At 33.7% G+C, this 12924-nt stretch overlaps 1 protein-coding gene across 6 annotated transcripts in view; it reads right to left on the reverse strand.

Moving 5' to 3' along the window:
• The window catches only part of LOC125051774 (protein unc-79 homolog), a 51831-nt gene that overhangs the window by 15336 nt on the left and 23571 nt on the right, over positions 1 to 12924 (reverse strand). For 5 of the 6 annotated variants that reach the window (XM_047652326.1, XM_047652329.1, XM_047652327.1 and 2 more), the window contains 16 exons: positions 12253 to 12435; positions 11351 to 11507; positions 10527 to 10728; positions 9983 to 10189; positions 8968 to 9096; positions 7814 to 7943; positions 5808 to 5942; positions 4987 to 5092; positions 3577 to 3723; positions 2776 to 2905; positions 2057 to 2153; positions 1670 to 1775; positions 1405 to 1491; positions 883 to 959; positions 626 to 729; positions 165 to 245 (listed from right to left, as the gene is read on the reverse strand). In XM_047652326.1, coding sequence (XP_047508282.1) covers positions 165 to 245; positions 626 to 729; positions 883 to 959; positions 1405 to 1491; positions 1670 to 1775; positions 2057 to 2153; positions 2776 to 2905; positions 3577 to 3723; positions 4987 to 5092; positions 5808 to 5942; positions 7814 to 7943; positions 8968 to 9096; positions 9983 to 10189; positions 10527 to 10728; positions 11351 to 11507; positions 12253 to 12435 — 2078 coding nt within the window. The remainder of the gene's footprint in view (positions 1 to 164; positions 246 to 625; positions 730 to 882; positions 960 to 1404; positions 1492 to 1669; positions 1776 to 2056; positions 2154 to 2775; positions 2906 to 3576; positions 3724 to 4986; positions 5093 to 5807; positions 5943 to 7813; positions 7944 to 8967; positions 9097 to 9982; positions 10190 to 10526; positions 10729 to 11350; positions 11508 to 12252; positions 12436 to 12924) is intronic. The other variant, XM_047652328.1, reaches the window with a different exon arrangement.

Here is a 12924-nt window from a genome sequence, read left to right on the forward strand (position 1 = left end):
AAACAAAAAAGGAACGTATTTTTTAAACCATACGTTTAGACGATTTGTACAGTATTAGTAATACTAGACTAGATGAAGCAACTTATCAGTAAAGTTTAAAAAATATGGTCCTAAATAAAGGTTTAAATAATTGAAATACCGGTTCAATCAAAATTTAAACTAACCAGGGCTCTTGAGTAGTTGCGGATTTACTTGATCGCCGTTAGAGGACGGAACGGTATCCGGCGATGTACTGCTGCCAGCCGCTACGTACAAATATATTATTAGTATTAATAAAAATATTCATTTAATTACAAATTTAATAGTAATATTAGAGTTCTAACCTTGTTAGGTTGTATAATTGAAGCTATTAAAACTGTAATATTCCATATTCTTTAAAATGCTTCAGAACGACTTCAGACTTTACAATTGAACTCTTGGTACACAATACCAATCCTACATTTGAACTCTAGTCAATTCAAAAACTAGATTCACGGTCTAGTCTCTCCTTAGGTGAGTACTCTTACGTCTCTTTTTGTCAAACTATGCTGTGATGAAAAGAGACAGACTTATTTACAGAGTATGCCAAATGTTCTGTCAAAAATTAAAATTTTCTACAAAATGTAATAAAAATTGTAAAACTTACCGACAATTCTCTTCTGCTTTCCTAGGATTTTAGCGCGAGGAGACGTCTGGTGAAACTGGTCTGGCCATATCTCCACTGACTGACCGCTCATGGGCGTTGACTTACTGAAGAGTTTTGAACACATTTCGTGAGATTTTATGATTAATTTTAACAATAATTTGTCACTTTTTTTGGGTATTACTTTTTACTATGGGTTAAACAACAGATTGAATCTCAGAAAACCCATAAATTAATGTAAATAATAAAATACGACTTACAGATTCGAAGAGTCACTGCCAATTGACACAGAAGAACTTGTAGACAGCTGATGAGCAGAACGAGATCCCATGGGAGGCTGCAATGATTATCCTTCATCTAAACTACTACTAGTTGTGGCTTTATCATTTTAGTATTGAACGCCATCAAACATGTCAAACTTTATACGACACAGACGTACACGTATCACGTATACGTACAATATATAATTTAAAAAAAACGTGTGGCACTCGGGGACTGCCGCGGTATGCAATTATAATTATTTATTTATGCAGTATTTTTTTTTCTTTGATAAATTAATTCAATCTACCACTCTACCAGACTCAGACTAACTCGCCTATATAGTCTGTCTCACTCTAACGCGCACCGGCTGCACCGATCTCGTCAGAGAGATGTGAATACGCAGTATGCGTTCTGTCCCGCTCTAACGCGTAAGGTTTTTTTGTTACGGAATTTCTGGATTCGGTTTCCACGCTCGAGTCCCGCGATAGAAGCTATGCAATAGCTTAACAATGAAAACTTACGATTCTATTCAGTGTTGGATACGTTACAACTGTTTGTGAATCCACTTTTGGTGTATCTTCGTAGTGGGATGGCTCATCGAAAGATCCCTGGAAAATGGGTCAGTATATTATTTAATGAAGTTAATACACATAGCTTGTTTTAATACAATGTGGTATTTATTCAGCTTCGTAACACATTTAGATTAAAGAGCGAGTGCAAACTTATACATTACTTTTGACAGGTGGTAGACTAAAATAAATAAATGTTTATAAGTTGAATATTTACCGGCGCAGTGCTACCATGGACTGTTGTATCTGACTTGTCGCTGGTTTCAGGAATCGCGATTAACTCGCTCTCAGACGATTCCTGTTCTACGCTCCATTGCTTGTATCTAATATATAGACATTACATTAATAAGAATTGTAAATAATCAAGGCTCATCTATTGAAAAATATTTAATTGAAAAAAAAAAAACTATTTATTTGATAAGTTTTCTTTATACAGTCATTAAAAATTAATATAATATTGAAGTAATAAGAAAGTTATACAACTTAAATTTATCTGAAATAAGACACAACATTTAATGGTAACGTAAAAGACGGCAAAATAATATAATGGAATTGAAGGCAGACCGAAAAGACAGTATCAAAAAATTGCGATTTTTTAACATACTTGGCTGGTTCAGGCGTTTCAGTCCAATGTGCGGGCGATTTCTGTATCGAACTTGGTTCTTCAGGCTTCGCTAGCGGCTCACGAGTTTCCAGACACACTAAAACATAGACATTTTAATATTTTTTTCTACTGTTTGCGAGTCCATAGAGTAGCCTAAGCCTTGTTCTATGTCCAAAAAAATATAAACGATTTTAAAACAAATGGTGACTTTCACCAGTATATTACGCGAAATAGAACTCATTTGAGTGTACGACCGACCAACCAGGCTCCATAAGATAAACCACTCCTTATATGGAAATTGTATTCATTTTTACAATAAACTCCCAAGCGAAATTAGAGAATTATCATTAAATAAATTCAAAGCCCTCGTTAAACGAAAATTAATCAATAAAGCTTTTTATAAATTTGAGGAATACTTAAATGATCCTAATCCTTGGGATTGATTTGCTCCAGTTCAAACACTTTGTATGACAATACTTGGCGATTAAAAAGAGTGGCGGAAAGTTTCTTGCCAGTTCTTCTCTCTCACCCGCTCTACGCCCTTGCGAACTGGTAGTAAATTCACAATTAATTTAACTTCTTTCTGACAATTCATAAGTGTACTTGTTTACCTACATGAATAAAGATATTTTCAGTTTGAGTTTGAGCTCCTTTGTTAAAATACAAAGAACTCATTTGAATCTTAGATTGTTAGACTATGTATCCGCACGTATACGTACCGGGTGGAGGCAAACGGTGATCCGGCGGAGGCAGTCGCCTGCAGCGATGATGTTGCGCTTCCACGCAATTCAGCACCACTCGCACTAACCAGCTGCTTAGAGAGCAGATGGTCCCGTTGCTGTAGTGGTACTACACATATGTTTTTGGTTACACAAATATTTCCTATACATTTCGAAAGAGCAATAGTTGTAAAATAATATGATAATGCAATAAATTGATATTAAATTTTAAAAAAAACACGGTAGAATATATATAATGGTCTGGTAACATGATCAAACTGATATTATTGTATATAAAACAATATCAAAGCAAATACATTATTATTATTATTATTTAGAAAAACATTTGTAACATACTTTGTTTGAATAATATTTAATCAGTGCCAACAATTTTGGACTAAATCCTTAAATTATATTAAAAATATAAACAAAATATATTTTTCATATACGTAACACAATGTACATTTATAAATGTAAGAAAGAAAAAATGCTTCTAAATTTACATGTATTTATTTATATTTAGTTTTCCAATCAAGAGCATAGAACGGACGACAAGAACTAGCAATAATCTTTTCGGTACACTCTTTTAAATCGCTAAGATTTTTTTTCAAAATGATTATAATCACCTGTGACCGCATCTAATCACATCTTAGTACAACTAATTATAATAATGAAAAATAAATAAACGTTTAACATCGGCAAAAAGCATGGTGAAATCGGCAAGCACTTATATTACTATGGGAATAACACACTAATACGTAAAATACACACACACAAATTTTAAACCAGTTATTAACACACCTTATACAATACAACCAAGAGCGCCATCAACCAGTGTCTCCTGACATGAGGCTGCAAGGCTTCCAAAGAGTGAGTGACAGCCGGACCAGTTGCTTCCAATCCGATGCCTCCAAAATTTGAACTGTTTATTGAAGGTCGGCAGCAGTACTGGAATTTATTATAAGCTTACTGACAGCGTTCACATGTACAAAACTATTTTTAATAACGCCAAAGAAGTATAACTTCTTACGCGCGTACGTAAGTACACGCACCCTTTTTTAATATTAAATAAATAAAAGTTTAAAAAAACTAAAAAACACGCTTTTAAAGCATGAAAATGGTAATCAACAAAAAATACTGGTATTATTGTGAAAAAGTGTGGGTTGCTCTATAGACGAAAAATATGGCACAGAGCGCGCTTTAAAAGCGTGATTTTAGTTTTTTTTAACTATTATTTATGTTTTAGTAAAAAAAAAATTTTTCGGATTATTGCATTGTCATCGATCTTTGACAGGTGCGCAAAATTTGAATAAAATCTGTCCGTTAAAAGTGGGTCAAAATCGAGTCCGAAGGAGTCGGTTACATACATACAGGTGAAGCTAATATAAAGCGTGTAAAAAATAAAAATACCTACGTTAAATACATATTAAGTACTAGAAAAAACATTTTAAAAATCAGATTTAGGCTTATATAAATTTAATAGAAAGATACACATGCATAAATCAACAAATAAATATAGGAATAAATGATATTATAAAGTATATTAGTACATAATGCAATAATACAACAAATAAATAAAAATATGCGTAACTCTGCCTATACCATTTTCTTTCAGATGAATTCTTCCAGAATTATAACTTTGGGAGTACTATATGTTACTTTTATGACTAAGCTAATAGCTAATGTTGCTAAACTTATTTTGACATTTAGTTTCGACTCAGGAGCGTTTCATTTTGTTTTGTGCTGTGTTGGCCTCAGCTAGCGTCTCTCATCCCAGAGGTCGTAGGTTCGATCTTCGGTGGTACACCAACATACTTTCTGTCATACGATTAACGAAAACATCGCGAGAAAACCGGCATGTGTTAGACCCAAAAAAAAGTTGACAACGTGTGTCAGGCACAGAAGGCTAATCAGGTAATATTGGAAAAATTAAATCCTGACGAAACAGATACATAAATCTGAGGCCCAGACCTAAAAAGCTTTAGAGCCAATGTTGTTTTTTAGTATGGTTAAATAAATTCCGTTATATGTCCAGGTTATTTATGTGTATGTCTGTGTATGTATAAAATCATAGTTAAAAACGACTAGTACTTTCCGCGAAGTCGCCGCCGATACATTTTATGGTTGCATATTTCAATTTAACGTGTAAAATGTTCTGAATAAAAGCATTCTAGAATTAAATGTCTGTAAAATCTTTTATTTTACAATTACCTGTAGCAAAAGTAGAGTGGGCTCAGCAATACTCGCACCCATCATATAATTCTGATCCAACACTTGTGGTAGATTTGCCATGAACGCGTTAAATATAGACGACATTCTGAAATTAAACAGACAGAGAAATTAATTTTAAAAGTTGATGAGGAATATAAAAAATACTTAATATAATGAAAACGTAATTAATTTTTTTTTTAATTAACAATGTCATTGCATTATAAATATCTGTGAACCTAAATGATCGAATATAATTTATTGTCTATACAAATCCAAGTTATACTTAAAAGATCGTTAACGCAATTGCGAGCCTGCTCTGGTCTGGCATTGTGGCATAGGCAGCGCTATCACTTAACATAATATTTAAAAGCTATATAAAAATGAAGCTAGTGGTAACTTTCAACTGAAAACGACCCGTTTTCGATATAATTTAATATTTATCTAGCTGTATTATACATGTCCAATGAAATGCGAACCCAAATATCAAAAGAATATATCCGATTTCGACTACACTTGGACGTTGGAATATGTTGGAAGGGATAATCTCGATATTATTTACCAAAAATTATCAATTTGGACGTGTGGAGACCATTTTTCTGTATGAGTATGATAGCTCATACAGAAATTGATATTGACATATTTGATAGCTCTCAAGCCGAGATTGTGACTTGAGATACGAATTAGAATATAGACCTTAACAGGCTATACTCATATATTATGCAACTTCAACAATATCACATACAATCAGGTCAAGGATAAATCTTTATTTGAAGTTAAAAATATCTCAAAACAATTATAATTGAAGAATAAAACGATTGTACCTCAAGGTTTGTGGTGAGATAGTAAAGTATTTCTCAATGCAGTTGTAACCGAGTAGTAGGAACAAGTGTTTGAGCACCAAATCCTGCGTCTTGTTGTTGTTTGTTTTCTCATCTGTCGGATGGGCTTGGTCTGATCTGGAATTTAAAAAAAATCTGAAATAAATTTTCACCTAAAACTTAAAAGAATGCTGTCTCCTTTTGATGTCTTTTAAATATTATAAACAAAAAATAATATTTAATCTTTTACGTTCTCGTACAAGGTCCGAACGAGCACGGACGAGCACGTATTTTTTTGTAATGTATGAATTCGCCAGATGTGGACGCACCCTAACATTTGTAACGGACACGGGCCAGAGAAATCTTCCCATCCAGTTACGAGAGTAGTGAATTTTAATGAGCCAGTTTCAATGAAATTAGAAGTGGTCGAATCTTTTTGGATGAGGCCGTCCATTAAAATGCCGTAAAAATCATGAAATAACAATGGGGTGTAGTAAGTATTGAAAAAAGTCTTGGTAATCCGTGGTCCTATGACAATGTACATTAAATATGTTCATGCCACTAGGAAAATATACGTTTTAAATGATGAGACCATTCCTTTAATATTATTTTTATGCCAGTCAAAAATAACCTGAAACTTTTCTTCTATCTAGACATTCTTATCATGATAGGCATATATAACTAGCAGTACCCCGCCACGCTTTGCTTACTGGTACACAGCTGATCGATAAAAAACTGTTTTTTCGCGTTCGCGGGGTATGTGACTGATGCAAAAAATTGATAAAAACAATCTTTGATGCGGATTATATATCATGCTCAAATTTCAGCTCGATCGGTGCAGAGTTTTTGAGTTTTTGAAGCGTACACCAACATAACATTTTTATAAAATAAAATAAAATAAAATAGCCTTTATTACTGTAAGTTTTAAAGTTAGTATATATAAATTAAAATTATAAAATATCCCTAATTACAGTGTGCCTTTCGGCAAAGGCCTCCTCCAATTCTTTCCACTGTGTTCTGTCCAAGGCGACTCTCCTCCAGTTTGGACCTGCTGTCAGTTTTAGCTCGTCCTCCCATCGTCTGTATTGACGCCCTCTACTTCTCTTGCCGTTACGTGGATACCAGTGTGTGACGATGTTGCTCCATTTGAAGAAGAAGAAGAACGCATCAAGTGTCCTGTCCACCTTCACTTTTGTTGGTCTATTCTGATCAGTATGTCGGTTAGTTTTGTCCTACGCCGTATGTCGGTGTTTCGAATTTTATCTTTCCTCTTGATGCCGAGCATACTTCTTTCAACTGCATGCTGGAATATTGACAGTTTTTTCCTGTGTAACTGTGTAAGGGACCAAGTCTCACATCCGTATGTAACACAGGGCAGTATACAGGTATTAAATACTTTTTTCTTTAGACCTATATTCATAGCCTTGCTCTTCATTATTTCTTTCATTGCCCAGTATTTTCTCCAGCCATTAGCAATTCTTTTGTGTATTTCTTTAGACATTTGGTCTTCGTGAGAGATTATTTGCCCTAAGTAAACATATTCTTCTACATACTCTAATATCTTTCCATTCACTTTGATTTCTGTCTTGATAGAGTTTGTCATCACCTTAGTTTTTTCTGTATTCATGGTTAGTCCAGCTTTGATACTTTCATTTGTAAGCATTTCAATCATAACCTGCAGTTTTTTTTGGGTTTTCTTCAAAAAGAATCAGATCATCCGCAAAGCGAAGGTGGCTAAGTAATCTTCCATTAATATTTATACCGACTTGATCCCAGCTGATTTTCCGAACATAACATTTTTATATACATATAAAAAAATCAAGATACTTTGTAGAATACTTAAAAATACATGTGATTTTGGGCGAAAGCTCACCATGTATCGCCAATTGGGTTTGAATGCTAAAAAAAACATCACGTGATGAATGGACGGCCCCTTGATAGGTAATAATGAGATTTCGACTCACTGAATTGACACATTCAATTCTTACCGTGATACACAAGAAACTTACCGTGATAAAAACTGCATCAGTAGAAAAACCAGTAGATTTGTGGTTTCCTTATCGGCCTCTTCCAGATCGACGGTTTTGGGCATCACCGAGGCTGACTCATCTGTCGAACGACCCGACACAGAATGAATTTCTATAAATAAACCAATTTTGTTTCTAATATTAGGTTTATTGCAAAAAATCTTTTCCTTTGAACTATGCATTTCATAATTAAATACGTGTATTTTTTATACAGAACTGGTCAGGCGTTTAGCCAAAATCCCATCTGATGTTTAGTGAGATGCGTCCTATTGGAGGGCGTGCTTATTCAGATATCTATTCAACTGCCGCTTAAATGAACACATATGTATAAAAGAAAATCGTTTTAAAGAGTGAATTGTTCGTACGCATATTTTACATTTTTACACGCTTTATATTAGCTTCACCTGTATGTATGTATGTATGTATGTAATCAACTCCTTCGGACTCGATTTTGACCCACTTTTAACGGACAGATTTAATTCAAACTTTGCGCACCTGTCAACGATGACAATGCAATAATCCGAAAAAAAAAATGACAAAAATTAACTAAAAAATAAAAAATAGTTTAAAAAACTAAAACACACGCTTTAAAGCACATCAAACTAAAAAGTGGAAAATAATTCTTAATTTAGGCTGAAAATGGTAATGAACAAAAAATACTGGTATTAGACTGGGTTGCTCGATAGACGAAAAATATGGCACAGAGCTCCCCACGCTTTTTCACAATAATACCAGTAGTTTTTGTTCATTACCATTTTCAGCCTAAATTAGGAATTATGAATACTTATAAACACGGTTTAAATAAATATAGAGACACAAATAACCTATCTGCGACCCATATAAAATCCAAAAATATACATTGTGGAACTTAGATTTGAAAAGGAAAACTGATATTGATTATCATTTATAACCGACTTGAAAACTGCCAAAAATTTACTTTATTAAAGAATTAATACTTTTAAATATCTTAGTTTAGTAAAAGTACAAACAAGAAATATAATTTTTTAATAATGTATAGGGCGCTTTAGTCTGTTGTATTATTATGAAATTTATTTATTTTATTCATGTATAATATTATTTTACACACATTAATAAAACAGAAAAGCTTTGTTTTAAAAATTCCAAAAAGATCATACCATGAGCACTGTTGGTCTTCTGAGATGAAGCCTGTTGTGGCGTCGGTAGCAACTGACCCAAACCAAACCGCGATGTTTTGCGCTTCAGTAGCGGGGCTGAGTATTGGCGCGAGTAAATCTTCTCGCGTTCTGAAATATACGTTTCTTTAAAAGTATAATTATAACTATTTGTTTTTTTTTTAATGAATCATAAAATATTTAAGGTAATGTGGAGTAAGGTAATGGTCACAGCACTGTAAAACTGACTCAATGGTATGAATTTTAGAATCATTGTACTCAGAAGTACATTTCTATTTCGAATTAAAAAATGGGAGATAAAAATCTTTTTTCAACCTCTTAATTATGTACCAATTCTAAAGTTCAATTACAATTAATCATTCATCTGTTTATACGATAACTTTTTAATCTGGCCATCTATGATTGGCATTAGCTAACTCGACACATATCTGTTTTAAATTAGTGTAAATGTCCATGACCAACACAAGGATGCCAATATTGTGTAATATTTTTTTTATAGGGCAGGATACAAACGAGCACTTTGAATAAAGTGATAGCTACCGCACATAGGCACCTGTAACGCCGGTGGTCATGCCAACTTTTCAGGGTTTTTACGCTCTTATCTTGATCAAATCAAATCAAATCAAAATACGTTTATTCAATTTAGATGCTTCTTAGAGCATGCTTATGAATGTCAACACTCAACAACGTTTACAAAATTCACGAAAGAGCAAGATTACGCCATCCGTTCGCAAAACTACCAGAAGGCCTTGTTCTGAGAAGAACGGGCAAGAAACTCAGCAAGTTTTGCCCTCCCTTTACATTACAATTATTGAAGGCCTCTAAGTTGTATCGGTTTTGAAATCTTCTACTGGCAGTTACTTCCACAAAGTTAAGTTCCATTAAGCCTAGTTATTAAGAGAACTGATAGTAATAATTGTTACCCCTTTATTATGTATATATAACCAATTACCAATATTTTACGATTATTAAAGTTACCATTACAAAATAATATTACCAGCTGGTTGCGGTGGAACAGCGGCCGGTGCACTAATAGTCCGTTTATAAGGCCACTTAGCTCCAAAGGACGCAGACAGCGAGCGCGCGTGCGCAGTCGGTGCGAGCGCATGCGCCGCAGGAGAACGCGCCGCTGCACTTAGGGCTTCGTGCGCACGACGGACTTTGTATAAAAACCATTCCGAACTTGTTGAGCTGCTCACAAATTCTAAGAATGCCAATGGTAGTATTAATAGTGATACCAAACCTTATAAAGAGATCAGGTATATCGTACAGTTATACCTATTGTTGAGTATAATAAGAACGGTAGCAATCTTGACTTCGAAAAGAAAGAAGAAATAAAGCCAAAACTAGATTATACAAAATCAATTCAAAGAAAATGACTTACATTTTTGGTGTCGTTACTGAAAAATAAAACTACAGTCGCTTTGACTCTCCGCCATTTTTGCCATATGTATAATGCCTACATTACTGTTTCATCTTTATATGTATTTAACTACTTTACTATGGATATATTTACTCTACAATAAGAATTAAATACTCACCCCTTAAATTCGAAAAATCAACAGTTTTATTTGTATTGATCTGCGCTTCTAAAAACAAAGCCTCAAAGCGATTCAAGAAGAACTCCCAGGTGAGAATTCGTCTGTCGCTAAGTGTGTTGTGTAGTTGGTATATGGACTGGAGGATCATCGGCCGATCCACTATCACCAGATCGAATTGGGCTTCTAGACAATAGAGTAACAGCTGGAAAGAAATAAGAACTAAGAGCATTGACTCAAGTATGTTAAAACCATTTGAAGAAATTGTTTTTATTTCTTTAGAAGAACTTTATTCGCTACTCCATATTTAAAATTGGGCAAGTAACTGCATTGACAATATTACTTAAAATTGTATAAAAATTTCTCATACAAATTATTTTTACTTATATTCTTTCTGTTTGTTTGTTTGTTGTTGCATATTTATTGCACCTTGTCCCACGGAAGAACTGTAATCTAGTCACCCACAAGATAGTGTTACAGTTAGATCAATTTGTCACAACCATATTTTCTTATGAATAAAGTTTATATTATTTCGTCCTATATTCCCTAAAGAGAACTAAACCTTTTGAATGCAAGTGTGGACAAACGAGTTTTAAAACTTTATACAACACTAAGACTGTTCATGAACATTACCTTAGTTTAAGCTATTCACTAGTATTATAAACTTATTCTGTATAAAACTTTCTCCATTAAATTTTTCCATATAATACAAGAAACAAACAATTCCCATATTAGTGAGTAAAATGACGTACTAATTCGAAAGAACTTAGTTCGAACTTAGATTTTCGTTCAGTTAAACATAAGCTTAACAAACTTAAACAGCTTACCTCAATAGCATTATCGTGTATAGTACCGATATAGAGAGTTGCACGTTGAGCAACGTATACGTTGATGTCATCCATACTAGATATTAAATAGCAGAAGGCTGTGGCTAAAGCCGTTTGCAATGAAAGACTGGACTTTATAGGTGATCCATCCATAAAGCTGTACAAAAATGTATTAATGGAATATCGTTTTAGAGTTTTAAAAGTTGAAAAATATTAAAAATTAAAACAAAAATTGTTGATAAATAAATTTTTTCTATCCACCGTATCGTAGTCGATTTATCCTTAGAAACTATTGTAGACTGTATGTGAACCCACACGTTAGTCGAATTATATATTCAGATACATGGAATGCTAGATTTTACGTATGAATAATTATTCTTCCTAATCAGTGATGACCACTATGCGCAAACAAATAAATATATTTAAACTTAGTATAGAGTTACAATGCCCAGATTTGTTTTATACAACTGTGTTCTAATAACATATTGTACGCGTGTTCATATGTTAAAATATGTCGAACTTACAAAATCGTTTGACAGCTAACTACTAATAATTAGTTAAAAAAGAAACTAATCTAGCGTCAACCGCTAGATTTAAGTTTGATTAACGATCTAAAATTGCTAGAGCGCGGGATAAAAGATGGACGCTAGAAATAACGAAATGGACTGGACCTTCTGGAAAGAGATGTATAGGACGACAAAGGAAAAGATGGACAGATGACATTATAAAACTAGCGGGGGAAAACTGGATGAATGTTGTTCAAGACAAAGAGAAATGGAAAAATATGGAGGCGGCTTATACCCTAACAGTAAAAAATACAACAACTAGACCACTATAAAATAAAAAATAACTCTGTTTTAATAATAATAATAACGATCTAGAATACGGGCGTATGAGCTTACCGTATAAGCATAGTGACTCTCTCGACAGCTATAAACCGTTTCTGCTCATCATGGTGATGGAAGCTGTCCCTCACGAGCGCACATAATACATCAGCCCCTCCAGGCAACGTCACGCAATGGAGCAACACCGGTACAGCGACCGAGCATATGTGGGACTGCGCCGCGTCACATACGCTCCAAAGACTATAGACATAGGGTTATAATTTACTATCATTATTTTAACTGGGTAATATGAGACTAGATAATATATTTTGAATATTAATAATGGACGTCAAATGAAGACAAATAAATTTATAAACAATATTTTTTGAAGTTATACTTCTTTAGGCGCGTTATGAAAAATTGATGAGAGTGAAACTTTACGATGCGCGCGCACCGTGACACAAAATTACCAGAATGAAGTTGCCCACGGAAGATGCTACAGCAATATTAATGTAAGAGACTAATAATAAATATTTACACTTAATGTAAGAGAATAATAATAAATATTTATTCATTGAATTTTTCAAATGTAAACTGAACTTTATTGACTATAATGACTCCTTTTCCAGTCTTTGAAATTATTTGCATACAATCAAAAACTATTTTTAATAATGCGAAAGAAGTAACTTCTTACGCGCGTACATAAGTACACGCACCCTTTTTTTTATTTAAAGTTCTTTTAATATTACG

This window comes from Pieris napi, chromosome 8 (genome assembly GCF_905475465.1).
Source record: "Pieris napi chromosome 8, ilPieNapi1.2, whole genome shotgun sequence".
Taxonomy (NCBI): Eukaryota; Metazoa; Arthropoda; class Insecta; order Lepidoptera; family Pieridae; genus Pieris; species Pieris napi.